The sequence below is a fragment of the Labrus mixtus genome, chromosome 17 (assembly GCF_963584025.1).
Source record: "Labrus mixtus chromosome 17, fLabMix1.1, whole genome shotgun sequence".
Classification (NCBI taxonomy): domain Eukaryota; kingdom Metazoa; phylum Chordata; class Actinopteri; order Labriformes; family Labridae; genus Labrus; species Labrus mixtus.
In genome coordinates, this window is record NC_083628.1 from 19,572,453 (window position 1) to 19,585,253 (window position 12,801).

General features: G+C 41.6%; 1 protein-coding gene across 1 annotated transcript; it reads right to left on the bottom strand.

Moving 5' to 3' along the window:
- Positions 1-1,871: 1,871 nt before the first annotated feature.
- LOC132992260 (lysozyme C-like) lies at positions 1,872-4,758 on the bottom strand. The gene is made up of 4 exons (XM_061061463.1): positions 4,540-4,758; positions 3,226-3,381; positions 2,162-2,240; positions 1,872-2,065 (listed from the first exon to the last, which is right to left on the bottom strand). Exons 1-4 carry the CDS (start codon positions 4,664-4,666, stop codon positions 1,999-2,001), a joined length of 429 nt encoding a protein of 142 aa, XP_060917446.1. The 5' UTR covers positions 4,667-4,758; the 3' UTR covers positions 1,872-1,998.
- Between the last annotated feature and the right edge of the window lie 8,043 nt (positions 4,759-12,801).

The following is a 12,801-nucleotide window of genomic DNA, read 5'->3' on the forward strand; positions in this document are numbered from 1 at the left end:
CGTTATGCTATAGTTAACTACACCACAGTTGGATGACTACCGTTATGCTTCAGACGATCTCCGATTAGCTAATCAGCGGTTTTGAGAAGCTAGCGAAACCGTAGCTTTATTAACCTAATATTTGCCTTAACCCAAAAATTATAGCCTTCATTAAAACGAGTGACATCATCCCATGTATTTGTGTTAAACTCTTCTACAGACAGAGACTGTGACATCACCCTTTTTTTAATCAGAGCGGTTTGGATTGTTTTGAAAATCCTTCATATCAGTACTAACACGTTTGTTTGTGCGTGTGTGTGTTTGGGTATCATAATTAGTCGTGGTTATTTTTGGACGTCACATGATCTGATTGGTTCCAGCCAAACAAACAGTTGTAATGTATTGTTGTGAGAAAACAAACAAACAAGCAGCAGCAGCTTCTGTTCTCTGTGCTGCTCCCCTCTCCGATGATTAAACAGCGTCCTGTTTGCTCCTGGAGCTGAAATGACAACGTGCTTTTCAAACTAAACAGATCAGAAAAATAACAAGAAATGCCCCAAAATATTGAGCAAATGTTTATATAACAAACAAAAATAAAATATAGGATTTATTTTATCAATGAAATTAATTGACATATATTTCTCATCATATTGTTGAAATAGAATCTTTAAAAAAAGTAAGTAGAATATGTCTGAAAAAAGTCACGGTGCCAACACTTTTCTAAAGGTCAAAGGTCAAAGGTATCTTTATTGTCCGTGAAATTTGTTTGCAGCCAGAGACATACAAAACCTAAACAACACTAATAAACGATCCAACCAACATCAGGTGCATTATACATAAAACATGAAAGCCCAGCAGAGATGCTCCGGTAGATAAAAGTGAAAGTGCAGTGTGCAATGAGCAAGAAATTAAAATTCAGCTGCTATTTAAAAAAGAAATAGCAGCAGTTACAAATGAGACCAGATGCCTTTTAGTCTTCACCTCAGGCAGTCTGTACCGTCTGCCTGAGGGGAGAAAACTCAACTCTTTATATATATTATTATAAATAAACTTTAAATATTATTATTGTAATGTTTTTTATTCCACTTGGGGTAATCTTCCATGGGTAATGTGCAATATATGTTGTGTTGTCTTGTCCATGTTTGGATGTGTTTTTCTATTGTTTCTTTTATTTATTGATTCGAGTGGAAGCAGCTGACTGTTTAGCAGCACTTTGAGTCCAAGACAAATTTCCCCAAGAGGACACTAAAGTGTATCGTGACACAGAATCTCCAAATTCTTTCAGGTGAAGGCTTAATCATTTAGAAGAGTAAATGCCTTCTTTGTGACTAAATCAGGTTCAATCAGTAAGATGTGTAGTGACTGAGATGATAAAGTGACCTTACTATGTGATCAGACATTAAGGAAACATGCTATGTTGAAGTGCTGGCTTCTCTGACAACAATGCAGCAGCCAGCATGTCCTCCTTCTAACTTTAGATTCTGGTCCTGAATGCTCTGGATTTGTTTGGACCAGAGAAGGTAGGCAGTTTTAAGACACCCCCACACGGCTGTTTTGGACGCCCCTCGGTTTGCCAGATATGAGAGCAGTTATCAGGTCAAACCAACAGGTGTTGCAGTGATGGAAGTGGGCAAGAGAAGTGGTTCAGATAGAAGTGATTGTACCCGATCTAAAAAGCCTCTGCACAATTTTGGACAGCTGTCATCTGGTCTCCCTTTTTTTTCAGCCTATGATCAACTCTTTAGTGAACTTAAGTGAGAAATCCACGTCACTCTCTTCAGAAGGAGCAAAATGACGACGCCAAAATGAGGAAAGTTGAGGTCCCCACATTACTGTCCACTGATAACTTCCTTTCAGTTTAGTTCAGAATAAACAAAACACACTTTAAAGAGTCGTCTTTATTTTTTATTGTTTTACTCCTGCAGGATTAGACATAAAAAAACATTTGAATCCACAGCATCTGAAGATGTGAGTTATTATATATTATGCTGATGACAGTCTCCTTTTTTCATCTGGTGGTTAAACTCCACATCCTGCCACGTAGGAGCTCAGGTCTCGATTCTGACAATGAACTTTCCAAGCCACCCTACAACCAGACAGAAGAACATCCAGTAACTCGTCTTTTTATGTGAAAGTCCATGAACATATCAAAGTATTTTCTATAAGTTAAATCAGATCTTACCAGGCTCTAATGCCGTTAGGATCCCTGACGACACGTTTGGCACAAGTGATGGCAGTGGCGACGTTGTCAGTCAGAAGGTCTGTGAAGGAGAAAAAGAAACTTAGTCTATCGAAGACAAGAAGTGGAGAGAATGCCTCTCAAAGCTGTGGTAAGATTAGTGATGTTTTGCTTGTGAACACGTCGGCTCTGTTGGCTCTTTTACGTGAGGAAGGGGGGCCGGCTCCCATGCGAGAGCTCTTTTCCCACTTCCTGTCATTATCTAAAGCAAAACAGAATAAAGAGACAATCTTTTCTCCAGGCCGTGTTGCAAGAAGCAATGTGTGTGCTGTGGGATCACTACTTCTCTTGAAAATACTGCGGCGCAGTTACCACCATCTCAAAATGTCACTCTTATCGTGTGTTGCGGTTAGCCCTGGTTTTTATGGATCAGGATTTTGTATACTTCTGTCTTATTTTGTCTTATATGCACAAGTTTGAGAGCCATAAAAGCTGCAGAATCCAGAAGTGCAAATACCTGCAGTACCTCAAGTGTCCACTAGTTGGTGGCTGCTAAAGCTCTTGAAGTTCCATCAACAACCATGTTAAAATGCCCATTTTGACAACAGAAATAAACATGCCTGGCTCAAGAAACTAATTTAGTCTGAATAGCTTGTTTATTTATCAGCACAGACTGAATAGTGGAATAATTTTATAATAAACTTTTGATTTATTAGAATAATACAAGTTATGCATAATTAGGAGTGTGACTGCTCTGACTGCTAGCAGACTGGTTGTAGCTGTTTGTCAGGAGGCTAAAAGCCTGCCAAGTTTGGTTGAGGTAGCATTTCCAATATGGCCACCGCCACACATTCAGCTTCAGACCTTTGCCACTGAGACTACGTCTATGTTTAATACAGTCTATGCCTATAATCCATTCTTTCTGAATTTGCCCCTGAAATTCAAAATCATGCAGTCGTAGAGTCTTCTTGAAAAAACAACAATAATAAGGATAAGACTTAATTGGTGTAGCACTTTAAAAATCCAGCTACACAGTAAAGTGAAATGTTTGGTGGTTCATTACTGACCGCTGCATCTGATGTTGCACGCATTCGATGAGGGTGTGCCGTTGTCACACCAGTAGCGGCTGTTGATCTGGAAGATGCCGTAGTCGGTGGATCCGTCAGTGTTGCGGTTGGTGGCTTGGGTGTTGTAGTGCGACTCCCACTGGGACAGACAGACCCCTGCACAGAAAACCACACATACCAGCTGAAACATGAAAGTTACACATTGCAACACAACAGCCCCATATCTATCTAGAAGTCTTATCTGGGGTTAGCCCTTCATGGAATACTGAACATACTACAGTGATACATGACCAGAACTTTTTAAAATGGTCAAACAAAATGCTGTGGAAGTGTGTGGTTTGCAAGCTGCACTGCACAGATCTGGAAGGACTTTGCCAAGGAGTGAAAACAGCACAAAGTGGGAGAGGGAGTGGGAACTCTGCTCCCAGACTTGGACACGGTGTGTGCTAGCCATGCTCAAAAGAAAGACAGCAGCAGCATCAGTGAAGACCCAACCCACCCAGGGGCCTCAGTCCAATGCCCCCCGAGCCATCAGGTCAGAGATACAGTACAATGAAAAAGGAAGACTAGCAGCCTGCAGAACAGCTTCTTCCCCACAGCTGTATCATTAAATGACGCCCAGCTGCACACACACTCACACACACATACATACCTTTCTGCAGCAGAACAGACTGGAAACTGCATGTGCATTACATTGAAGAAGATTCTGCTAGAAGAGTTGCTGTTTGCACCACAGACCTGCTGCTGCCGATCTTTTTTTTTATTCACACTTCATCATTTTTGCTTTTTGCTTTGTCCTTGTTTTATTTTGTTATTGCATTAAGCCCTTACGTTTTTATCAAGATTGTAATGTCATGTATTATTTTATTGTGTAATGCAGTATGACTGATGATTCACCACACACACGTTTCAGCTGCATACCTACAGTGTTCATCTACTGTAGCCCTTCTACATGTCTGAACACAGAGACTAAATAGACACTGGGGTAATCAAACCCAGGTGAGACTCACAAGACACAGGTGAGGACAATGAGGGTAATTAAAACTGGAGGGAAACCGAAAGGGCAGGAAGAAACACTGGACATGATGCACAGGGGCAAAGACTACAAAATAAAGCAGGAAGCACTTAAAGACTAATGATAGAATAAAACTGCAAACATGGGAAACCAGAAACACCAGAGAAGAATGAGACACAATAAAACAGGAGAGGAAATATAAACAGTGAAATAAACTAAACCTAACAACAAATCATGAAAGTATGTTGTATTCTAAATTGAAAAATATATGTAAAAACTACTGCCAAGCTGGTACTCACAGTCAGCCAGGCTGATGCCGCGGTATCCGTCCATCCCGCTGCTCTTCAACACTCGGGCCCACTCACAGCGCTCGAAGACTTTGGCGCTGGCCACAGCCACCAGGAGCAGAAACACCAGAGACCTCATGTTTGATTCTCTGCAGGATCAAATGTGCTGCGGCTGCTGGTCGTTGTCGTTTTATAGGCTGCTGAGATTCTCACTTCCGCTTTCTCTTCTTGGAAACCAGTTTATCCAGTTTTAGCAGAACTGTGTGCTTTCCAGTTCACTGAGCCAGGGCAGAACTGTGTGCTTTCCAGTTCACTGAGCCAGGTTTTTTTCTCTATCATGTGAACTTTTTTGTTGTTTTCAGGCGGAGCGTGTTATTTCATCATGATAATTCAGACTGGCAGTCAGGGGGAACTCCAGGTGGGAGTCTAGTACACATTTCACAAGTTCACATTTAGTGATGAAAGATTAACGGGAAGTTCGTTTTCTGGTAAACTGTTGCTACTCTCCCTAGGGCCGTCCTGTAAAGATGACTGCAAGAGCACAGCGCAGAATGCTCAATGAGGTGAAGAAGAATCCTAGAGTGTCAGCTAAAGACTTACACAAATCTCTGGCACATGCTAACATCTCAGTTGACGAATCTACGATACGTAAAACACTAAACAAGAATGGAGTTCATGGGAGGACACCACGGAGAAAGCCACTGCTGTCCAAGAAAAACATTGCTGCATGTTTGAAGTTTGCAAAAGAGCACCTAGATGTTCCACAGCACTACTGGCAAAACATCCTGTGGACAGATGAAACCAAAGGTGAGTTGTTTGGAAGGAACACACAACACTATGTGTGGAGAAAGACAGGCACAGCACACCAACATCAAAACCTCATCCCAACTGTGAAGTATGGTGGAGGGGGCATCACGGTTTGGGGCTTTGCTGCATCAGGGCCTGGACAGATTGCTATCATCGACGGAAAAATGAATTCCCAAGTTTATCAAGACATTTTGCAGGAAAAGTTAAGGCCATATGTCCACCAATTGAAGCTCAACAGAAGATGGGTGATGCAACAGGACAACGACCCAAAGCACAGAAGTAAATCAACAACAGAATGGCTTCAACAGAAGAAAATACACCTTCTGGAGTGGCCCAGTCAGAGTCCTGACCTCAACCCGATAGAGATGCTGTGGCATGACCTTAAGAGAGCGATTCACACCAGACATCCCAAGAATATTGCTGAACTGAAAAAGTTTTGTAAAGAGGAATGGTCCAAAATTCCTCCTGACCGTTGTGCAGGTCTGATCTGCAACTACAGGAAACGTTTGGTCGAGGTTATTGCTGCCAAAGGAGGGTCAACCAGTTATTAAATCCAAGGGTTCACATACTTTTTCCACCCTGCACTGTGAATGTTTACATGTTGTGTTCAACAAAAACATGAAACATATAATTGTTTGTGTAGTATTAGTTTAAGCAGACGGTGTTTGTCTATTGAGCTGTGTTTGTCTACCCGAGCAGAGCAGCGAGCAGCACCCGAGCAGAGCAGCGAGCAGCACCCGAGCAGAGCAGTGAGCAGCGTGAGCGTATTGCATAATTTTCTGTTCTGTCCTCCTCTGCACTGTGTTACTGTGTACCTACTCTTAGCTTAGCTTAGCAGTTAGCTTTATTTAAAATGGCTTCTTTTCCTGTCTCTCCCTCTCCTGCTCTCTCCTGTTCTATGTGCCAGATGTTAAGTTACTCCTCGTCCTCCTTTAGTGATAATGATACTTGTAAGAAATGTAGTTTATTTTTAGCTTTGGAGGCGAGGGTGTCTGAGTTAGAGAGACGGCTCCGCACCATTGAGTCAGAGTCATCATATGCAGCTGTAGTTAGCCAGCCACCTGTAGCCGGTGCGGGCCGACATAGCTTGGCTTCCCCCCAGGTAGCTCCCGAGCAGCCGGGAGACAGTGGCTGGGTTACTGTCCGAGGGAAGCATAGTCAAAAACCGAAGCACACGGTTCTCCACCAACCACTTCATGTTTCAAACAAATTTTCCCCACTCAGCGACACACCCGCTGAGAATAAAACTCTGATTATTGGAGACTCCATTGTCCGAAATGTGAAGCTAGCGAAGTCAGCGGGCATAGTTAGGTGTATACCCGGGGCCAGAGCGGGCGACATCGCATCTCATTTAAAGTTGCTGACAAAGACTAAAGGTAGATTTGATACAATTGTAATTCATGTCGGCACTAATGACTCCCGACTACGCCAGTCGGAAGTCACTAAGGTTAATGTGGAGTCGGTGTGTACTTTTGCTAAGATGATGTCGGACTCCGTAGTGTTCTCTGGACCCCTCCCACATCAGACCAGTGATGACATGTATAGCCGCATGTCATCACTCAACCGCTGGCTGTCGAGGTGGTGTCCAGCACACGATGTGGGCTTCATAGATAACTGGCAGTCTTTTTGGGGAAAACCTGGTCTGCTAGCTAGAGACGGCATCCATCCCACTTTGGACGGTGCAGCTCTATTATCTAGAAACATAGCAGAGGTTATTAGTCCAAAACCCTGACAACAACACAGAGTTCAGACCAGGAGGCAGAGCTGCAGTCTTACACACTTCTCTGCGCCTCCCTTAGATCTGTCTCCCAGTCACTATAGCTGTAATTCTGAATCGAACTGTAGTTATACTATAGGTACTGTGTCTGTCCCCCGGCCCAGACCCGTTTTTATAAGTCATCCAAACGGCGTGGATCGTCAAAATCTCATTAGAATCAAAACTACGAATACGATTTTGCTACAAGATCGGAGGATTCACTGCAGACTTTTGAACATTAGGTCCTTAGCATCCAAGTCTCTTTTAGTGAATGATCTGATATCAGATCAGCATATTGATTTACTTTTTTTGACTGAAACCTGGCTGTGTCGAGATAAATATGTTAGTTTGAATGAATCCACTCCTCCCAGTCATTTTTGTACTCATATACCTCGAGACACCGGACAAGGTGGTGGAGTAGCAGCTATTTTTAATTCCAGTCTTTTAGTTAACCCTCGACCAAAGCTGAATTTTTCTTCTTTTGAAAGCCTTGTTCTTAGTCTTCCACATCCAGTCTCAAGAACCTTTCAGCCAGTTCTAGTTGTTGTAGTTTACCGCCCTCCTGGCCCATATTCTGAGTTTCTATCTGAATTTGCAGAAATTTTATCAGATTTAGTCCTTAGCAGTGATAGAATAATTGTTGTAGGTGACTTCAATATCCATGTGGATGTTGATAATGATAGCCTGAGCACAGCTTTCATGTCACTATTAGACTCTATTGGTTTCACCCAGGGTGTAAACGAACCTACTCATCGTTTCAACCACACCCTGGATCTTGTTTTAGCTTATGGAATTGAAATCCATAACCTTACAGTTTTCCTAGAAAATCCTCTGCTATCAGACCATTTTTTTATTACATTCGATTTTGTCCTACCAGAATTACCTCTGCCTGGAAGAGGTGTGCTCTCTAGAAGTTTATCTGATAGTGCTGTGGCTAGATTTAAGGAAGCTATTTCAGCTGTTTTTGATTCAGTACCGTGTTTCAACCCAGTTGGAAACTCTTATGATAGCTTTCGTCCCTCTCAGCTAGATCAGTTTGTTGATAGTGCAGTGGATTCGCTGAGAGTTACTCAGGATTCAATTGCTCCCCTGAAACAGAAGGTTGTCAAGCGGCGGAGAGTGGCTCCATGGTTCAACTCAGAAACCCGTACTCTAAAACAATCGTCGCGGAATTTTGAAAGAATATGGCGCTCGACCAAAACGGTGGAATCTCATTTATTCTGGCAGGATAGTCATAGAAAATATATGAAGGCTCTACGTCACGCCCGAGCTGCCTACTACTCCTCTCTAATCGAGGAAAACAAAGGCAATCCTAGATACCTTTTCAGCACTGTAGCCAGGCTGACAGAGAGTCATGGCTCCATTGAGCCTTGTATTCCTCTAGCCCTCAGCAGTAATGACTTCCTGAGCTTTTTCAACAACAAAGTTCTAGACATCAGAGACAAAATTGGTAACCTCCTGCCCTTACCTGGTGCGGATACGTCTGATACGGCAGAGACAGTTCCAGGACCAGATATTAGTCTCGACTGTTTTTCTCCAATCGACCTTTCAGAGCTATATTCCATTTTTTCTGCGTCGAAACCGTCAACCTGTATTTTGGACCCAATCCCAACCAAGCTGTTTAAGGAAGTCTTTCCCTTAGTTAGCAACTCTATATTAGATATGATCAATTTGTCTTTACTGGCAGGCTATGTACCCCAGGCATTTAAAGTAGCGATAATCAAACCTCTACTTAAAAAGCTTACTCTGGACTCAGGAACTCTGGCTAACTACAGGCCTATATCCAACCTTCCTTTTTTCTCGAAGATCCTGGAGAAGGTGGTAGCTAAACAGCTGTGTGACTTTCTCCATGACAACAGTTTATTTGAGGAGTTCCAGTCAGGATTTAGAGTCCACCATAGCACTGAGACTGCACTAGTTAGAGTTACAAACGATCTACTTCTAGCCTCAGACAGGGGACTTCTGTCTGTGCTCGTCTTGTTAGATCTTAGTGCTGCTTTTGACACCATTGACCATCGGATCCTGTTATACAGACTGGAGCATTTGCTTGGAATTACAGGGACTGCTTTAAGTTGGTTTGAATCCTACTTATCAGACCGATCTCAGTTTGTACATGTTAATGATGAGTCCTCTATGCACACTAAAGTTTGCCATGGAGTCCCACAAGGTTCAGTGCTTGGACCAATTCTCTTTACATTATATATGCTTCCTCTGGGAAATATTATGAGGAAACACTCCATACAGTTTCATTGTTATGCAGATGATACTCAGCTTTATGTATCAATGAAGCCCGATGGCACAGTTATCGGGCTCCTCTCCTCTGGAATCGTCTTCCAGCCGGGGTCCGGGAGGCAGACACAGTCTGTATTTTTAAGAATAGACTTAAAACTTTCCTTTTTGATAAATCTTATAGTTAGGGCTGGTGCTGGTGTAGACCAGCTCTTAGTTATGCTGCTATAGGCTTAGACTACCGGGGGAACTGGCACCCTGAGCTCCCCTCTCTCTCTCTCTCTCTCTCTCTCTCTCTCTCTCTCTCTCTCTCTCTCTGTGCATATACAGTACATTATATTACTGCATGTATCTATATATATATATATATATATCTATTTATAAATCTCAGTCACTAACCACCTACTTTCCTGGGAGCTCTTGAGTTCTCCTAGGCTCCTCAAGATCGTCGGTTGACGGCCTGCCAGAACAACCCCCCCCCCCCCCCCCCCCACACACACACACACACACACCCCCTCCCCTCCCCACCGGATTGCTGATGGACGGTCTACCTCCCCCCACCCCCTTGCTCTCTATCCCTCTTCCTGCATCTTATCCCATCTCTCCCCCTATCCCTTTCCAAGCCCGGCGCAGTCTAGGCCTGTGAAGACTGTTTTGTCATGAGCCGGGGATCCAGCCGAAGATTTCTGCCTTTTAATAAGGCAGTTTTTTCTTACCACTGTAACTTTTGCTGCTTTACTAAAGTGCTCATGATGGATAGGCCGGATCTTTGTAACATAGCAATAAGTAAGGTCTTTTACCTGCTTTTTGTAACATAACAATGAGTAAGGTCTTTTTACCTGCTCTTTTGTAATGTTAACAGACAAAGAGTAAGGTATTTTACCTGCTTTTTGTAAAGTGTCTCGAGATAACACTTGTGATGAGTTGACGCTATACAAATAAAAATTGATTGATTGATTGATTGATATTGTTGAGACTTAGATGAAGATCAGAACACATTTTATGACCAATTTAATCAGAAAACTAGAATATTCCAAAGGGTTCACATACTTTTTCCTGCAACTGTATTTGTGTTAAACTCTTCTACAGACAGAGACTGTGACATCACCCTTTTTTTAATCAGAGCGGTTTGGATTGTTTTGAAAATCCTTCATATCAGTACTAACACGTTTGTTTGTGCGTGTGTGTGTTTGGGTATCATAATTAGTCGTGGTTATTTTTGGACATCACATGATCTGATTGGTTCCAGCCAAACAAACAGTTGTCATGTATTGTTGTGCGAAAACAAACAAACGAGCAGCAGCAGCTTCTGTTCTCTGTGCTGCTCCCCTCTCCGATGATTAAACAGCGTCCTGTTTGCTCCTGGAGCTGAAATGACAACGTGCTTTTCAAACTAAACAGATCAGAAAAATAACGAGAAATGCCCAAAAATATTGAGCAAATGTTTATACAACAAACAAAAATAAAATATAGGATTTATTTTATCAATGAAATTAATTGACATATATTTCTCATCATATTGTTGAAATAGAATCTTTAAAAAAAGTAAGTAGAATATGTCTGAAAAAAGTCACGGTGCCAACACTTTTCTAAAGGTCCAAGGTCAAAGGTATCTTTATTGTCCATGAAATTTGTTTGCAGCCAGAGACATACAAAACCTAAACAACACTAATAAACGATCCAACCAACATCAGGTGCATTATACATAAAACATGAAAGCCCAGCAGAGATGCTCCAGTAGATAAAAGTGAAAGTGCAGTGTGCAATGAGCAAGAAATTAAAATTCAGCTGCTATTTAAAAAAGAAATAGCAGCAGTTACAAATGAGACCAGATGCCTTTTAGTCTTCACCTCAGGCAGTCTGTACCGTCTGCCTGAGGGGAGAAAACTCAACTCTTTATATATATTATTATAAATAAACTTTAAATATTATTATTGTAATGTTTTTTATTCCACTTGGGGTAATCTTCCATGGGTAATGTGCAATATATGTTGTGTTGTCTTGTCCATGTTTTGATGTGTTTTTCTATTGTTTCTTTTATTTATTGATTCGAGTGGAAGCAGCTGACTGTTTAGCAGCACTTTGAGTCCAAGACAAATTTCCCCAAGAGGACACTAAAGTGTATCGTAACACAGTATCTCCAAATTCTTTCAGGTGAAGGCTTAATCATTTAGAAGAGTAAATGCCTTCTTTGTGACTAAATCAGGTTCTGTAAAAGGTTCAATCAGTAAGATGTGTAGTGACTGAGATGATAAAGTGAGCTTACTATATGATCAGACATTAAGGAAACATGCTATGTTGAAGTGCTGGTGTAACAGGCCCCGTATGGAGGACTGTTGCGAGATTAGATTTGTCCTGTTAATAACAGGGAAATAATGAGACAAAGCAATGTAGTGTGTTTCTTATCCTCGCTTCTTCTAGTCTTTATTTTTCTACACATGTTTATGTATTTCAGTTTTACTTAAACTGTTTCTTCAAAAACAACACTTTATCCACATTTCAACATAATATGCACAGAAATATACATAAACTTATACTTAGTCTTATATTACATGCAAAAGTTCTCAAAACTACAAAATAAATGTTTCTGTGTGTTATTATTCTTTAAAGAAATATAAAATAATTTGGTTCTGCTACTTAAGAGCTTCTTATTAATGCAATACAGTTGCATACAGGTTCATACAGGAGATCAATCCCCGCTTAGCATTATGCTAACAAATAACATGGGAAATCCAATAGAGAAACTTCGAAGCTAGCGGAGTTAGCGTTACACATTTTACAAGAAAATAAGTAAGTACAAAATATGAAAACGAACAGTCTTCATGAACTCACAGTTACTTTAAGAGATATGCAGGAGCTTTACAAAACTAGCAAAAGAACATGGGAGCTAGGAACAAGCCATGACCGACATACAGTGGCGCCCATATATGAACGTGGCGATGCGCTAAGCTAGCGTTCGTTAGCATCATAGCTAAAGTACCTTAAAACCTTCAAAACACATTTAAAACACACTGACACACACTTAAGGATGGCGTTAGCTTCTACATGTTATAGAAGAATATATAGACCACATGTATGTGATTTGTGACATTTACTCACCTGTTAATAACAGGGAAATAATGAGACAAAGCAATGTAGTGTGGGTGCGTTCGAATTGTCCCTCCTATCTCCTTTCACTATCCACTTTACCTTAACCCCGCAAAAACGTCATGAGGTCAAGGAAAGATGTTAGGAGAATTCATAAAGGACTTAGGGAAAGGCGATCTCGTTGCTCTGACAATCCGACCGCATTTTCCGCTAGGCCACGTCATTAACTGCGACGGGCCGGTGGAGGTTAATGACGTGAGTCCGCCGTGTTGAAACTACAATGTTCCGAAAATGGACTACAAAAAACGCATCTAAAAAACTTGTGCCTGTGCCTTCTTACCGGTGAAATAATCCTAATCACCACAAGGTTGGGATTGAAATAAAAGCAATATAGA